This window comes from Camelina sativa, chromosome 1, assembly GCF_030686135.1.
Source record: "Camelina sativa cultivar CO46 ecotype springtype chromosome 1, ASM3068613v1".
Lineage (NCBI taxonomy): Eukaryota > Viridiplantae > Streptophyta > Magnoliopsida > Brassicales > Brassicaceae > Camelina > Camelina sativa.
In genome coordinates, this window is record NC_141880.1 from 5049625 (window position 1) to 5063554 (window position 13930).

Sequence of the window (13930 nt, forward strand, 5' to 3'; positions counted from 1 at the left end):
AAAGATGCCAAAAACAACCATGGAATTAATACGGGGAAATTTATAAAAATAGGCATTTTTTAGGAGTGAGATTCGGATTTAGGCATTACAATAGTGAAAGGTACAATATTAAATACAAACATTACTGTTCATGACTTTTTTGTCCTCTGCGTATGAGTGAATTTTGTGAGAAATGACGTCACATGAGAGAAGAAGTTCTCTACTTCTCTTCTAAGTTATAATGAAACTCAATTGAAAGATCCAGCAAACTTGAAGGATGTTCGACATCTCCGCCTTCACTGATTGTTAGTTATGATTAATTTTGAGAAACATGTGTTAGTGGCGGTGGACGTGTAGCTTCCGCGGTGGGCGCAAATTTTCGGTGGACGGTGGTAGACGGACAGTTTTGAAAGATGGTGGTGACGGCTTCAAGTGGCGATTCAGGTGGTATCTTCGACATGCGGCTTCGACAGTGTGCAACAACACCGGACTTCCGATGAAACACTAAATGTCCACAAATCATCATAAACAAAAATTAGAGTCTAAGATGTACTAGTTTTAATATTAATAATTTGTTAATGACTAATAAAAATTAAACCCTAAATTAAACACTAGTTAACTACTAGCTATTAAGAACCCAAACCGATTAATTTACAGTACACCATCCACAAAAAGACATCTAAAAAGGAGAGATGGAGTTGAAGACCAAAAGCGTAGAACGAAGATAAAAGTTGACATCAGCAAAAGGAGGGCAAAACTGTCTTTTTGCCATATCTGAGTGCAAACACCATTTCGATAATGCGTAATTGAGAGGGGTAGTGGGGTTTTGATGCCTAATTTTAATCAACTCATTAATATGACCTGTTGATTTACAGTACACTGCGTCTCTTTTATTTTCACACAGCCAAAAATTAAAAAACCTCGCATACTATATTACAAATTGAGCATAAAATATGGCCTTTGAGTGGCCGAATGGGTGTATATTTTTTCAGGTAAATAATACTTTTCCTATATTTTCGGTGTGAAATCTTTCAAAACTTGATCGGAAGATATAATGAATTTTTAGCCTTAGAAAAAAAAAATCAAACTGAAAGCAACATCATTTTGGGACATATAATTTTATTTTGGCATTTAATACAAAATAGTGGTTAGACAAAGAAAGATTATGTTAACAGTATAGAGTTACATGGAGGATTACAGCGTATATTGAAGTTGACTTTATTGCTTGTTAGCTAATTATTTACACCACCGCTCCTCTTTCCTCTTGTGCTCAAAACTCCTGAATCCTGAATTCCTCTACATCTCCCTCTCTCTATCATCAGATGTTAAGAAACACTATTATAGCTAAGCAAATTTTCAGATATTAATGGAAATGGAGAATAAAGAAGAGAAGAAGGGCAGTATAAGTATGGTTGAGGCCAACTTACCTCCTGGGTTTAGATTCCATCCGAGAGACGACGAGCTCGTCTGCGACTACTTAATGAGAAGAACCGTTCGTAGCCTCTATCAACCAGTTGTCTTGATCGACGTCGATCTCAACAAGTGCGAGCCTTGGAATATTCCTCGTAAGTACTTTTGGTGTGGTTCATTTATCTCTTTTACTCATGGATTCAAATTAAATGATCCAGAATGTTGTTATATGTGTCTACAAATAATCTTATGACTCATCAATCATGTAGATTAAATCATTCGATTGTTTCTTCTATTTAATAGAGTACAAGATGATCACCACTTGTCCATAAAAAACCAAATCATCCTAATCATGCAGACGTGTTGGATGCCTACTGGATGCTTGGTAATTAGGAACCTGGTTGATTTAAGATATGATGCGGATAGAAATCATTTGGTTATTATTGAATATGTCATTAAGAAAAAGAGAATTCACTTTATACCAAAAAATTCAACGCCATTAACAGAAAATAATCATTTAATGCCTAACTTGTTATCAATATTTAAGTTCGATAGTACATAAAAAGAAGGTCATTTTCAGAAACGGCGAGAGTGGGAAGGAAAGAATGGTATTTTTATAGCCAAAAAGATCGGAAATACGCAACGGGGCAAAGAACAAATCGGGCTACGGCCACCGGTTATTGGAAAGCCACCGGAAAAGATAGAGTAATCCGAAGAAATGGCAGTCTTGTTGGTATGAGAAAGACACTCGTGTTTTACCGAGGTCGAGCCCCTAAAGGTCGTAAAACCGACTGGGTCATGCACGAGTTTCGTCTCCAAAGTTCACTTTTTCACCACCCTCCTAATTCTTTCAAGGTATTATTCTCTCATTTTAGTCTCTTTTTGTATACTCATTTTAATTAACTAATTAGTATTAACAAAATATGTTAAAAATACTAGAAAAGAACAATTAATTTGTTTTTGTGGGAAAAAAAAGAATAATTAATTTGTTTTTAGTCTGGTAAATCATAAAAATTAACATGTTATAGTGAAACCGAGGTAGTATACTACATTATGTTTGTGCTCATAAAATTTACTCTCTCTGAGATGTTGTGAGGTTCATATGATCATGATACGCTCGGATGTTCAATTTTTATCGTTGTTTTTTTGTTTGTCAAACCAATTTTTATCTTATAGTATATGTGTTTTGGATACAAATAACAAAAGAAAATTTAAGCATGAATCAAGCAAACGGCCGGAGATGTCACAATCATATGATCCCATGATTAAGGCAAAAGTTTTGACTTTATCTTTGTTTCACATTCAATGTTAAATGTCTTTTTAGGGTTTTTTGCTGATGATTCTAAAAAGATTTATTTGTGGCTAACCTAAGCTGATAATCTTTGACTTGGCACACATATCTGCACTTAACCATAATTTGACAAAATTTGCTTCGTTGGGATAAATTAAAACAGGAAGAGTGGGTATTGTGTAGAGTTTTCCACAAGAATAGCAACATAGCTGAAAGTGACGACAACACAAGAAACTGCTCTCATGAAACAACTTCTACATTAATGGACTCTTTCATCAACTTCGATCATCACAACATCATGAATCAGCCCGTACCCTGCTTCTCCAATAATTTATCACAAAACCAAACTAACCAATCCGGTTTAGTCTCCAAGAACTCCAACCCCTTACATAGTGCTTCATCTGATCAAATGGTTTTCCGAGCCTTGTTAAGTCAGCTCCCTAAAAATGTCGAAAAATCACAGAGCTACGGAGAAGGAAGCTGAGAGAGCCAATTGACCGAGATTGGCATCCCAAGTCACGCATGAAATTACTGATTATATGGTTAAGGCTTACCAGATATCTCTATCAGACTATCACTATATGTACTAGAATCATATTCATGGTTAGAAACATTTATTCACCCTCTTATGTAAACTGTTATACCATTATGGTCATTCATATATAGTACACATATATATTTATATATAAAACACACTACAAGAAAACATCATGTTTTTCTACGAAATTTCTTACAAAAAATTTGGTACGAAAAATTTCCTACCAAAATCTTACCTTATTTTGACGAAAAGCAACTATCGTAGGAAAAAAGAAAATAATTTCATACGAAAATACGATGAGAATATGGTAGGAATTTACTTACGAAAAATCCTACAAAGGAAAAAATTTGTAGGAAAACAGAAATCATATAGAAGGAAAAGACGTTGAATGAATTTGGTAGGAATGTTTCTTTTAAATTTTTTTCAAAAAGTTTATTGAACTAAAGCTCGTAGGAACCCAGAAGGAATATGAAAAGAGAAGACGTAAAACGAATTTGGTAGAATTTTTTTTTTCGAATTTCTTTCTGTAAAATATTAAAAATAAAAATAAAAAAGCTTTGTAGTGAAATTGGTAAAAACCCTAGATATAGAAACTCTACGCTCCAGCCTCCATCTCATTCCTTTCTATACTTCTTATTCATTTTTTTTATGGATCAAAAATATTTTCTCCTCCTTTTTCCTCTTCTTTCTCTTTCTCCTTTGTTCTTTTTAGAAAATCCAACATTTTGCTCTGCTTTCTCTAATCGAAGCAACTGATCTCTTTCTCTACCTCTTCCATCTCTATTGTCTTATTCATTGGGAAAGAAACCAAGACATCACCAACAACTGAATCAATCCATACATCACCAACAATCGATTTAATAGACCCAACTTAGAAGCTTTAGACTCTGCCTAATCTGATCTACGCTGGCTGAAATAACCTGAGAATCTCCATCGTTGATGGCAGCGTAGTTCCAGATCTGAAGCTTTGGAGGAACGTTAAGCGTTTCAAGCTAAAACGACAAAACCTATTATTTTCTTTATATTTAGTATTTAGTTTGTAAATATTTGTTTATTAGGTTGTCATTTAGTTTAAAAAATGAATTGTATTTCTAATTAAATTAATAATTTGATTTTATATATTATTCAGATTAATAATTAATAACTTTTCATTAAATTTGAAATTAATAGAAAACAACATTAATTAGTTTTATTTTTTATTAAGTTTGTAGGAAAATTATAAGACCACTTTGGTAGAAAAATAGTAAGAATGAATTTCTTTTTAATATTTCGTAGGAAAATGGACGATGCCACCCTTTACTTTTCTTTCGCTTTTCCTAAAAGACTTCCTTCGAAAGTAGTTTGAAGGAATTTTGAAAGATTTTTCCTTCTAAATTCCCACCAATTTTGATTTCCTTCGGACTCTTTCCTCCTTTGTTTTTCGTAGGAAAACGGTAAGAAACAACCATTTCCTACTAATTTCCTTTAATTTTTGTGGTAGGATATCAAATATTTTCTCGTAGTGACATAGCTAAAATGATAATTCATCGAAAGACAGGGCTATTATTAAGAATACTAATCCAATCTTAAAACTTCTTGTTATAGAAAACACAATAGAAAATATAATTAAATTTTACGTTATAAATTATATTTGATAACATTGTTCGTTATGATTAGAAATATGGAACTTATGGTCTAAAGTTAATAAGATTTGTTCGTCGCGGTTACTGTTTGGGCTATGCATCTTCGTACCGTTACGGAAGTCCAAAAAAGGCAAGTAATAAGGAAATTCCACGTGCCCTTTTTTTATACACGATTGATTGACTTTGTGGAGGATGAGAGAGAGACAAAAAAAAAAAAAAAAAATCAAAGGCTTCGGTCTGAAATATTTTGATTGGGTAAAAAAAAGAAGCTCCGGGTGTTGTGTTCTGTCCGTTGGATTTTCATATTTCTTTTTACTTATTTAACTTAAAGGGATTTTTAATTTTAATTTTATTTTCCATAATAATAAATAAAATCAAGAATATTTTTGGTCAGTAAAAAAAAAAGAAAGAAAGAAAGAAAAGAAAAATACGGATTTTGCACCCAAAAAAAGGATATTTTGTATAAGCGCGTCATTATCCAAGGCGCACCGACCTTTCCCCCTTCTCCGTCGTCCATCTTCTTTTGTCTTTCGCCGTTTGTTTCCTTATTCGGTATCTTAATTTTCCGGCGTTGATCATCCCCTTCTCCTTCTTGTTATCTCGAATTGCCTTTCTTCAGATCGGAATTGCTGATTCCCCCCCCCCCCCCCCCCAATTGTTTCAGGTTTAGGGTTTTTTTTTTTGGGTTATCAATTGTATTGTTCAATTCATTAATTGGTTTCGATCGCGAGCTAGGGTTGGTGTTGAATTTACAATATCTTCCCAAAATTTGATCCAATTTGATTGTTTCGCGAATCCGGGCTATTCGATTTATTGGATGAAAGTTTAAAAAAAAAAATAAAAAAAAACTTGGGTGTAATTGAAGAGTTGTGTAATTACGCGTTCTTTATGATTACATCATTCTCGAACTCAAATCTTTTTCTTTTTGTTTCTTTTGTTAATTGTAGACTGTTAGCTTATGGTGGTCATGGTGATGATCGTGTGTCTTTGATGGCGGGGCTTTTAGCTCCATTGTTTTGAGTGCATTTGCTCCATATTCTTCTGAGTGAGAATGGCTCAGGGGCAGAATAGGAATGTTCTTCAGCCAGGACAGATGCAGAATCCTGCTTCCAGTGTTTCTTCTCAGCCTAATGCAACCACATCTCGTGATAATCTCGGAGTACGGCAGGATGTGCTCAACAAAATGTATGAATGTTTCTCTGTTGCATTTTTTTTTTTTGACATTACTAGTTTTACTTTCGTTTTAATGGTTCCAACACTTAAAATTGTTTTTAGCTAGGAGTGCCAAAGAACCATCTCACGCTCTCGTGATATGCAACTGCATTCTCTTCTTTTGTGTAAATCTATGTTGATGGAGAACACACTTATTTATTTGATTGTTATGCATGATTTCTCATTCTCCCCAGCTACGCTTGGTTACAGCAGAGGCAGCCTTCAAAGACTGATGAGGCCTCCAAGGCTAAGTTATTTGAGATTGCCAAACGGTTAGAGCATGCAATGTTGAGAATGGCTAAGTCTAAGGTTCCTCCCGTTCTTAATCTTCCTCATTGCTTCAGTTTCTTAATTTTTTTCCTAGCTAGTCGCAGTTTATACTTGGATTCCTGAAATCACTTGGAGATGCTTTAGTGTTGCACTGGTGGTCACTGATCGTGATGGTAATTTCTTTTCGCAGGACGACTACTTAGATTTCCGAAATTTTGAGCTTCGCGTGGAGTCTACTTTGAAACTACTAACTAGCCAGCGTCTCGCTAATCCTTCAAGCTCGGCCAGTACGATGGTTCAGACACCTGGGGTTTCGCATGGATGGGGTCAGAATCATACGGCCACCCCTATGATGGATATGAGCACAGTCAATAGTAGTAGTAATCACTTATCAGATGCAACTAGCGAAACTGGAAGGCTATTGCCAAATAATCGCATGAACGGAGGTAATATCGGTCTTACCTTATGTTCGATTCTACTGTGTCCCTGTAAGTTTGACCACACAAACAGTCAAAGAGCCCGTCCTGATTCTTTTCTTCATTACACTTTATATCGACAGCTTCGATAAATTATGGTCGTCAGCAATTATCTGCAGTTGGCCAGATGATTCCTACTCCTGGATTTGACAATAGTGCTACTACTGATGTATATCAGTCTCATCGAAATGAAGATTATTCTAGAGATTCTGGCAAGCGTCTGGCTGCTGGGTCTGACTTTGGAAATCCATCTCAGCTGCAGAGGCAACGTCCTACTGGTTCAAATGACCGTATGCTTTACAACCTTGATCACCAGTTGGGAGGTGGTTTCAGGTCAAATCTTCACCAGAATACATCTGGGATGACCAATATTCCTCTAAATGCTGGTGTAGGGATGAGCGGGAACAATGTACACCTTGCTACTGGGGCCAGGACTTCTGAAGGGGTCCCCAGTTCTACGAATTTTTCAACTTTATCCCAACCCTTACAGCAGCCTGTCGATCAGTTGCAGGTGTCACATGTGAACAGTAAATCTCTCCAATTTTCCTTTTATCTTATTCTTTTCAAATTTCAATGCTTCTCTTGATTGGCGAGTAGGTTACTCATTGTGGTATGCTAATTGGAAGTTGCTTTCATCATGTGAAGGATACTCAATGAGCAACGCTAATACTTTTGCGTCTGGGGATCTCTATGGAGTTCTAACATCATCTGGCTCAATGGAAACTCCTGTGGATATGAATTCAATGAGCCTAAATCCTATGCGGAGAGTTGATGCTTCCTTCGGTAGTAACCAGTCAAGCCTGCAAGTAGTGGAAAACAATCCATTGCTAAAATCTCAACCATTTCATCAGTTCGAGAATGGGAATTTCCAATCTTCTTCCAATTCCAAAGAAAATTTGGCTCAGGTGAGTCATCGACCATTAGAACATCAATTCAACCAACAAGCTCATCATGCTCAATACCAGCAACAAGAGCACTTAATGAACAATGAAGCTGATCGTCAATCTCAGCTAGATTCAAATTTCGTTAGTCAAGTTAAGCATGAACCTCGCGTGGAATACTACAATGAAGCTTTTCAGATGCAGGCTATAAACAAAGCAGAACCATCCACGTTGCAAAACCAGTACAAGCAGAACGCTGTCAAAGACGAGTATGTTGGTGTTCAGAGTGCACCGGTTTGTAGTAGTAGCCAGCTGAAGATTTCTCCATCAATTCCACCACGAACTCAGCAGGCGCCGCAGATATCACAATGGAAAGATTTGAGCAACCTCTCAGCTGGAGTGCAGCCAGTATCAGGTCTGGGTCAATGGCATTCATCTTCGCAGAACGTGACACATCTATCAAAAAATTCTAGTGAAGAGAGAGAACGTTTTGGGGTAAGATTTCCTATGCAGCATGAAGGAACTAATAATAGTTCGTTTGTAAGAGAGTCTACAAACTGCCAAAATGTTGCTCCTAAAGGCACCTTGGAGGCTCCACATCTCCTAGAAGGAAGCAACGCCTTGAGTAAACAGCTGAATGGAGATAGTAGTCTAAGTTACAAAAACCAGAGGCGGTGGCTTTTGTTCCTGCTACATGTACGAAAATGCAATGCTGCAGAAGATAACTGTGAAAGCAAGTATTGTTTTACTACCAAAACGCTATTGAAACATATCAATGACTGCAAGTCCCCTGCTTGCGCATATCAATTTTGTCTTCAAACCCGAAATCTGATTCATCATTACAAGCACTGCAGGAATGAAGCATGCCCAGTCTGTGTTTTTGTCAAAAGCTTCAAGGAGAAACAAAAATTTACCTTCCTCCAAAGAGCTGAGCCTAGCCCAGCTAGTTTAAACCATGGACCCAAGGAATCTTTTGAGTCTTTGCTTACTTCTAATGGAAGAGACTCTAAAGCTGCGTTTGTTGTTGATGATTTGCAACCTGCTCCGAAGCGCCTGAAAGTAGAGAAACCCTCCCAATTTGCTTATCATGAAACACCGAGCATCCCAGCGACAACATCTGCTGGTGTAAGTGAAGGTCATTTTTCAGTGGGTTCGCAAGAGAAGGATAGGCTACAAAGTGATGTTTGTAAAACGGTCAGAACAAATGTGCCTATGAATGTAGATAGTTCTGATTCTAAAAGGAGGCTTGTTCCAGTTTCGCGTGAGCTGGAAAAGCCTGTTTGCAAAGATACTCCCATGGGAAGACGTGTTGGTGGTGAATCTGCATTTAAAAATGTTTTATCAGAGCAAGAAAACCCAAAGCGTACAAACGAAATAAGCGCACTTAAAGAAGAGAAAGCGGAACAGTCTGTGGGTGCTGTATCTGTGTCTAATAACGGGAAGTCAAAGATCAAAGGAGTCTCACTGATTGAGCTGTTCACCCCAGAGCAAGTAGAGGAACATATCCGTGGTCTTCGTCAGTGGGTAGGCCAGGTAAGCTGACAAAGTTTTAGATACAAATCTTGTTTGATATATAAGATTGAGTTCGACCAAGAAATATTTTCGGTTTATCCTTCTTTACTTTCTCTAGGTCTCTTTGGTGTTGTCGGAATTTTTCTATCTCTTTATGCATACCTTTTCGTTGATAAATGAATTTGTACGTGGCCGGTAATACTGGATAATGCTAGTTATTTTTTCTTTATTTTATTTCAGAGTAAAACCAAGGCAGAAAAAAATAAAGCAATGGGACTCTCAATGTCTGAGAACTCTTGCCAGTTATGTGCTGTTGAGAGGCTTGCATTTGAGCCAACACCTATTTACTGCACACCTTGTGGTGCACGTGTCAAGAGAAATGCTATGCACTATACGGTTGTGGTTGGTGAGTCACGGCATTATGTCTGCATTCCTTGTTACAACGAAGCGCGTGCAAACACTGTTTCTGTTGATGGAACTTCTGTGCCGAAGTCAAGGTTTGAGAAGAAGAAAAATGATGAAGAGGTTGAAGAATCGGTAAGCCAAGTTCTGCATTGCTTTATTGAATTCCCTATTTTATGTTTAGATGATTTACTCTTTTTTTCTGAACCAATGATTCCGTGCAGTGGGTGCAGTGTGATAAATGTCAAGCATGGCAGCATCAAATTTGTGCTTTGTTCAACGGCCGTAGGAATCATGGGCAAGCAGAGTACACTTGCCCTAATTGCTATATACAAGAAGTGGAACAAGGAGAAAGGAAACCAGTATCGCAAAGTGTTATTCTGGGGGCAAATAGCTTGCCAGCCAGTACTCTTAGCAACCATTTAGAACAGCGGTTGTTCAAGAAATTGAAGCAGGAAAGACAGGAGAGGGCTAGACTTCAAGGAAAAAGCTATGAGGAGGTGATTATTAACTTTTCCGATAAATCTTGGGTTATTTTCCTCTGCATCTCTGTTGTGACTGCTCCCGGGGTTTTTAAACACATTTAAATATATTTTGTTGATTTTTGAAAGACATATCAAGTTGTGCGTACACACGGGAGTATGGCACACAGAAAGATACGAAATTAGCTAGTTTTCTTTGTTAGAAAATTCACCTATTTGTTTGACGCCTTATTTCCTAGACTGCTCTTTCCTATAATAAAGCTAAGTAAGAGAATAATCAATTTTCCTTCTTTGTTGATATATCAGGTCCCAGGAGCCGACTCGCTTGTTATCAGAGTTGTGGCATCTGTCGACAAAATACTAGAAGTAAAGCCACGGTTCCTTGACATTTTTCGAGAAGATAATTACTCATCAGAATTCCCTTATAAGTCTAAGGTACAGATTTCATATGCTTGGTTCTTATTCGTGTCATGTTTTCTAATTATGCTGCCCTTCTACTACATCATATCTGTTGACTATCACCTTTCGTACTAACAAACCTGTATCTTTCTTTTTTTCTTTCAGGCCGTCCTGTTGTTTCAAAAGATTGAAGGTGTTGAAGTATGCTTATTTGGCATGTACGTCCAGGAATTTGGAACAGATTCTGCGTCTCCCAATCAGCGACGGGTTTACCTTTCTTATCTGGACTCAGTTAAGTACTTCAGACCTGACGTTAAAACAGTGTCTGGAGAAGCCCTCCGTACGTTCGTATACCATGAAATTCTGGTGAGCCGCTTTTCTTCTGATCCAAGTTGCTTTCAGGCACCTATGTTGCTGCACAAGTCTTATCAAGAGTGGCCTTTTTGGATTGCAGATTGGTTACCTTGATTACTGTAAGAAACGTGGGTTTTCAAGCTGCTATATATGGGCATGCCCTCCTCTTAAGGGTGAAGATTATATTCTATATTGCCATCCTGAAATTCAGAAAACGCCAAAGACTGACAAACTTAGGGAATGGTATGGAATACATATTTTCTTGTAATTTTTGTTTCTCACGTGTAGGAGAGAATATTACATCATTAGATGATGCCTAATACTCCTTTTTCAGGTATTTAGCAATGCTAAAGAAAGCTTCCAAGGAAAAAGTGGTCGTTGAGTGTACAAACTTCTATGACCATTTTTTCGTCCAGTCTGGTGAATGTAGAGCTAAGGTGACAGCAGCAAGGTTGCCATATTTTGATGGCGACTACTGGCCAGGTGCCGCTGAGGATTTAATAGACCAAATGAGCCAAGAAGAGGATGGCAAAAAGTCTAATCGAAAATTAATGCCCAAAAAGGTCATATCGAAAAGGGCTCTAAAAGCAGTAGGTCAGTTGGACCTTTCTGTTAATGCCTCGAAGGATCTCCTGCTGATGCATAAAGTAACTTTTTATCCTCTTTGTTCGTTAAAACTGTTTCACTGATAATCTTGTTTTTTCTATTTTTTTCTTTCTGTTCATGCCTCTGTTGAAGAAAGTGATAATATCTCGGTCGCCCCTAACTTTTCATTGTTTTTTCTTCTTTGTAGCTGGGTGAGATCATTCTCCCAATGAAGGAAGATTTCATCATGGTTCATTTGCAACATTGTTGCAAGCATTGTTGCACTCTCATGGTGTCTGGAAATCGTTGGGTGTGCAACCAGTGTAAAAATTTTCAGATTTGTGACAAGTAAGTTTTACGCATTAGCTCGCTTAGTCGCTTTGTTATTTTATACCTGTATAGTGTAACTAAATCAACTATATTGGGATTTTGGGTGCAATATAAATTCAAAATCTCCATAATACGGTTAAAATATCCAGCAAAAAGAATTTCTTCGCTGCACTAAAAGCAATTCCAGTACGTGTGCTGGAGGGGGTGTCTAGTTTTATAATGGGAGCCAGTGTTATCTTTTATGCACTTGTCGCATTCTGGGAGGTGTATATACATTCTTGGACTGCATCTCACAAGCGTTCTTTTACCTCAGGTGTCATGAAGTGGAAGAGAACCGTGTGGAAAAGGAGAAACATCCCGTCAATCAGAAGGAGAAGCATGCACTATATCCTGTAAGTTTCTAAGGAGATAGAGCTCTAAGAAACTTGGTATCTTCTTATTGGTCGGTTGGAAAATGATAAGGTTTTGGTCTCTGCAGGTTACCATTGATGACGTTCCTACTGTAATTAAGGACAATGATGACATCCTCGAGAGCGAATTCTTTGATACTAGGCAAGCTTTTCTGAGTCTTTGCCAAGGTAATCACTATCAGTATGACACACTAAGGCGGGCAAAACACTCTTCTATGATGATTCTATATCATCTTCACAATCCAACCGTCCCTGCATTTGCAACGGCATGTGTCATCTGCCAGCAAGAACTTGAAACTGCTCAAGGTTGGCGTTGCGAAGTATGCCCTGACTATGATGTTTGCAATGCTTGCTACTCAAAAGGCATCAACCATCCACATAGCTTCATTAGCCGTCCATCTGCTACAGATTCTGTTGTACAGAACACACAAACTAATCAAATTCAGGCTGCCCAGGTATTCCTTCTCATTCAATCTTTCAGATTTAGTCACACAATTGATGTCCATATGCGTTTTCTTGTTCATTATTATTCATTAATCGAGCTGAAAGAATAGAAAGGCTCAGTTCCTCTTCCAAATATGGTGTAGCTAGATAAGGGTCGGCTAACATATGTTTAGAAATCGAGTTTGCATCCCTTGGCTTCTCTTTTCCTAATTGCTCAATACGGTTTGGCTTGTTGTACTGCAGTTGAGAGAGCTGTTGCTACACGTGATGACATGCTTGAATGGCCAGTGTCAGTATCCGAGGTGCCGCATGACTAAGCTTCTCGTCAGGCATGGTCTTGCATGCAAGACCAGAGGTTGCCCACATTGTAAGAAAATGTGGGGCCTCTTCCGACTGCATGCCCGAAACTGCAGAGATCCCCAATGCAAAGTAGCCAAATGCAAGTACGTAATCTAAACTACTTGAAAGAAACTTGTCCTTGAGCAGTAGATATTTTCTTCAAGAAGTTGATTAATCTATCTGACACTTGTTTTGCAGAGAATTGAGAGCTCATTTTAGTAGAAAGCAGCAACAAGCAGATTCAAGACGCAGAGCAGCGGTGATGGAGATGGTGCGGCAGAGAGCTGCTGATGCAACAGCCCCCACTCCTGACTGATGAACAGATACATATTGTTATCTCTCTATCAATGGGGTCAATGGTTCGTGCCAGAAGTAAGGATGCAAATGGCAGGCGAATCAAGAAAAATTGAGATATTTTTGGTAGACTAATTTGGAGATTCAAGAAGCCAGTTTAGGAGAGCTCATGAGAAAATGAGCAGATGCGTCAACTGCTAATTTAGGTTTCATGAGGGAGGTACATAGATATTTTTTCCTTACATTGTATTCTAAGGTATAGAGACGTGTGCATATGTGAATTGTGATTTTGACTTATATTTTTTTGGTGATTCAATTAATTGGAATCCTATTGAATTCGACTCAGCTGAATTGGATCTTAATTTACTGATTGATCCATTCGTATTGTATATTGTAGACTTTTTCGCAAAGGTATAAGCTAATAAATTCCTGATTGTCAATTATTAATATACTATAGAAGTGCAGAAGTGCTAGTGAGAGTATGGAAGTGCAGGTTTCAGTTTTATATTCATGAGGACCAAAACCGCAGGTTATCTGTATTGAACCTTAATATCAATTTTTATGAAGAAAATGATACAGTTCTTTTGTGTATGACCTCTGTGCAGTCCTATTGAATTATTTTTGGCGAAACTATATAATAAAATTCCTGACTTTCAGTTATTATATTAGACGTGCGCGGGTTATATATTCAATTGAATGT

At 37.6% G+C, this 13930-nt stretch overlaps 2 protein-coding genes and 1 long non-coding RNA gene across 6 annotated transcripts; 2 read left to right on the forward strand and 1 right to left on the reverse strand.

The window, feature by feature from the left end:
• Positions 1-5: 5 nt before the first annotated feature.
• Positions 6-1628, reverse strand: LOC104777218 (uncharacterized). 2 transcript variants are annotated; one of them, XR_766230.3, is made up of 3 exons: positions 1407-1546; positions 1178-1291; positions 6-483 (listed from the first exon to the last, which is right to left on the reverse strand). It is a non-coding gene; the product is annotated as an uncharacterized LOC104777218 (long non-coding RNA). The 2 variants fall into 2 exon arrangements; XR_015558001.1 differs by lacking the exon at positions 6-483 and having other exon boundaries at positions 1082-1291; positions 1407-1628.
• Positions 1188-3371, forward strand: LOC104777208 (NAC domain-containing protein 21/22-like). Its single transcript, XM_010501424.2, has 3 exons — positions 1188-1544; positions 1970-2244; positions 2844-3371. The coding sequence occupies exons 1-3, from the start codon at positions 1346-1348 to the stop codon at positions 3162-3164; spliced, it is 795 nt and encodes a 264-aa protein (XP_010499726.1). The 5' UTR covers positions 1188-1345; the 3' UTR covers positions 3165-3371.
• A 1857-nt stretch (positions 3372-5228) lies between these two features.
• On the forward strand, positions 5229-13670 carry LOC104704566 (histone acetyltransferase HAC5). 3 transcript variants are annotated; one of them, XM_087451433.1, is made up of 17 exons: positions 5229-5504; positions 5788-6025; positions 6247-6361; positions 6513-6768; positions 6882-7325; positions 7444-9212; positions 9432-9728; positions 9818-10093; positions 10382-10510; positions 10640-10840; positions 10929-11071; positions 11163-11475; positions 11622-11761; positions 12057-12135; positions 12222-12608; positions 12841-13040; positions 13135-13670. In XM_087451433.1, the coding sequence occupies exons 2-17, from the start codon at positions 5892-5894 to the stop codon at positions 13250-13252; spliced, it is 5001 nt and encodes a 1666-aa protein (XP_087307559.1). In that variant the 5' UTR covers positions 5229-5504; positions 5788-5891; the 3' UTR covers positions 13253-13670. The 3 variants fall into 3 exon arrangements, with proteins under 3 accessions (XP_087307559.1, XP_087307563.1, XP_087307569.1); XM_087451437.1 differs by having other exon boundaries at positions 5233-5504; positions 6263-6361; XM_087451443.1 differs by having other exon boundaries at positions 5243-5504; positions 6882-7309.
• Positions 13671-13930: the final 260 nt, after the last annotated feature.

Coding starts and splice junctions, on each gene's coding strand:
- LOC104777208 (XM_010501424.2), top strand. CDS start 1,346: ATGGAAATGGAGAATAAAGAAGAGAAGAAGGGCAGTATAAGTATGGTT. Junction 1,545..1,969: donor CGAGCCTTGGAATATTCCTC/GTAAGTACTTTT, acceptor GGTCATTTTCAG/AAACGGCGAGAGTGGGAAGG. Junction 2,245..2,843: donor ACCCTCCTAATTCTTTCAAG/GTATTATTCTCT, acceptor AAATTAAAACAG/GAAGAGTGGGTATTGTGTAG.
- LOC104704566 (XM_087451433.1), top strand. CDS start 5,892: ATGGCTCAGGGGCAGAATAGGAATGTTCTTCAGCCAGGACAGATGCAG. Junction 6,026..6,246: donor CAGGATGTGCTCAACAAAAT/GTATGAATGTTT, acceptor CATTCTCCCCAG/CTACGCTTGGTTACAGCAGA. Junction 10,511..10,639: donor AATTCCCTTATAAGTCTAAG/GTACAGATTTCA, acceptor TTTTTCTTTCAG/GCCGTCCTGTTGTTTCAAAA.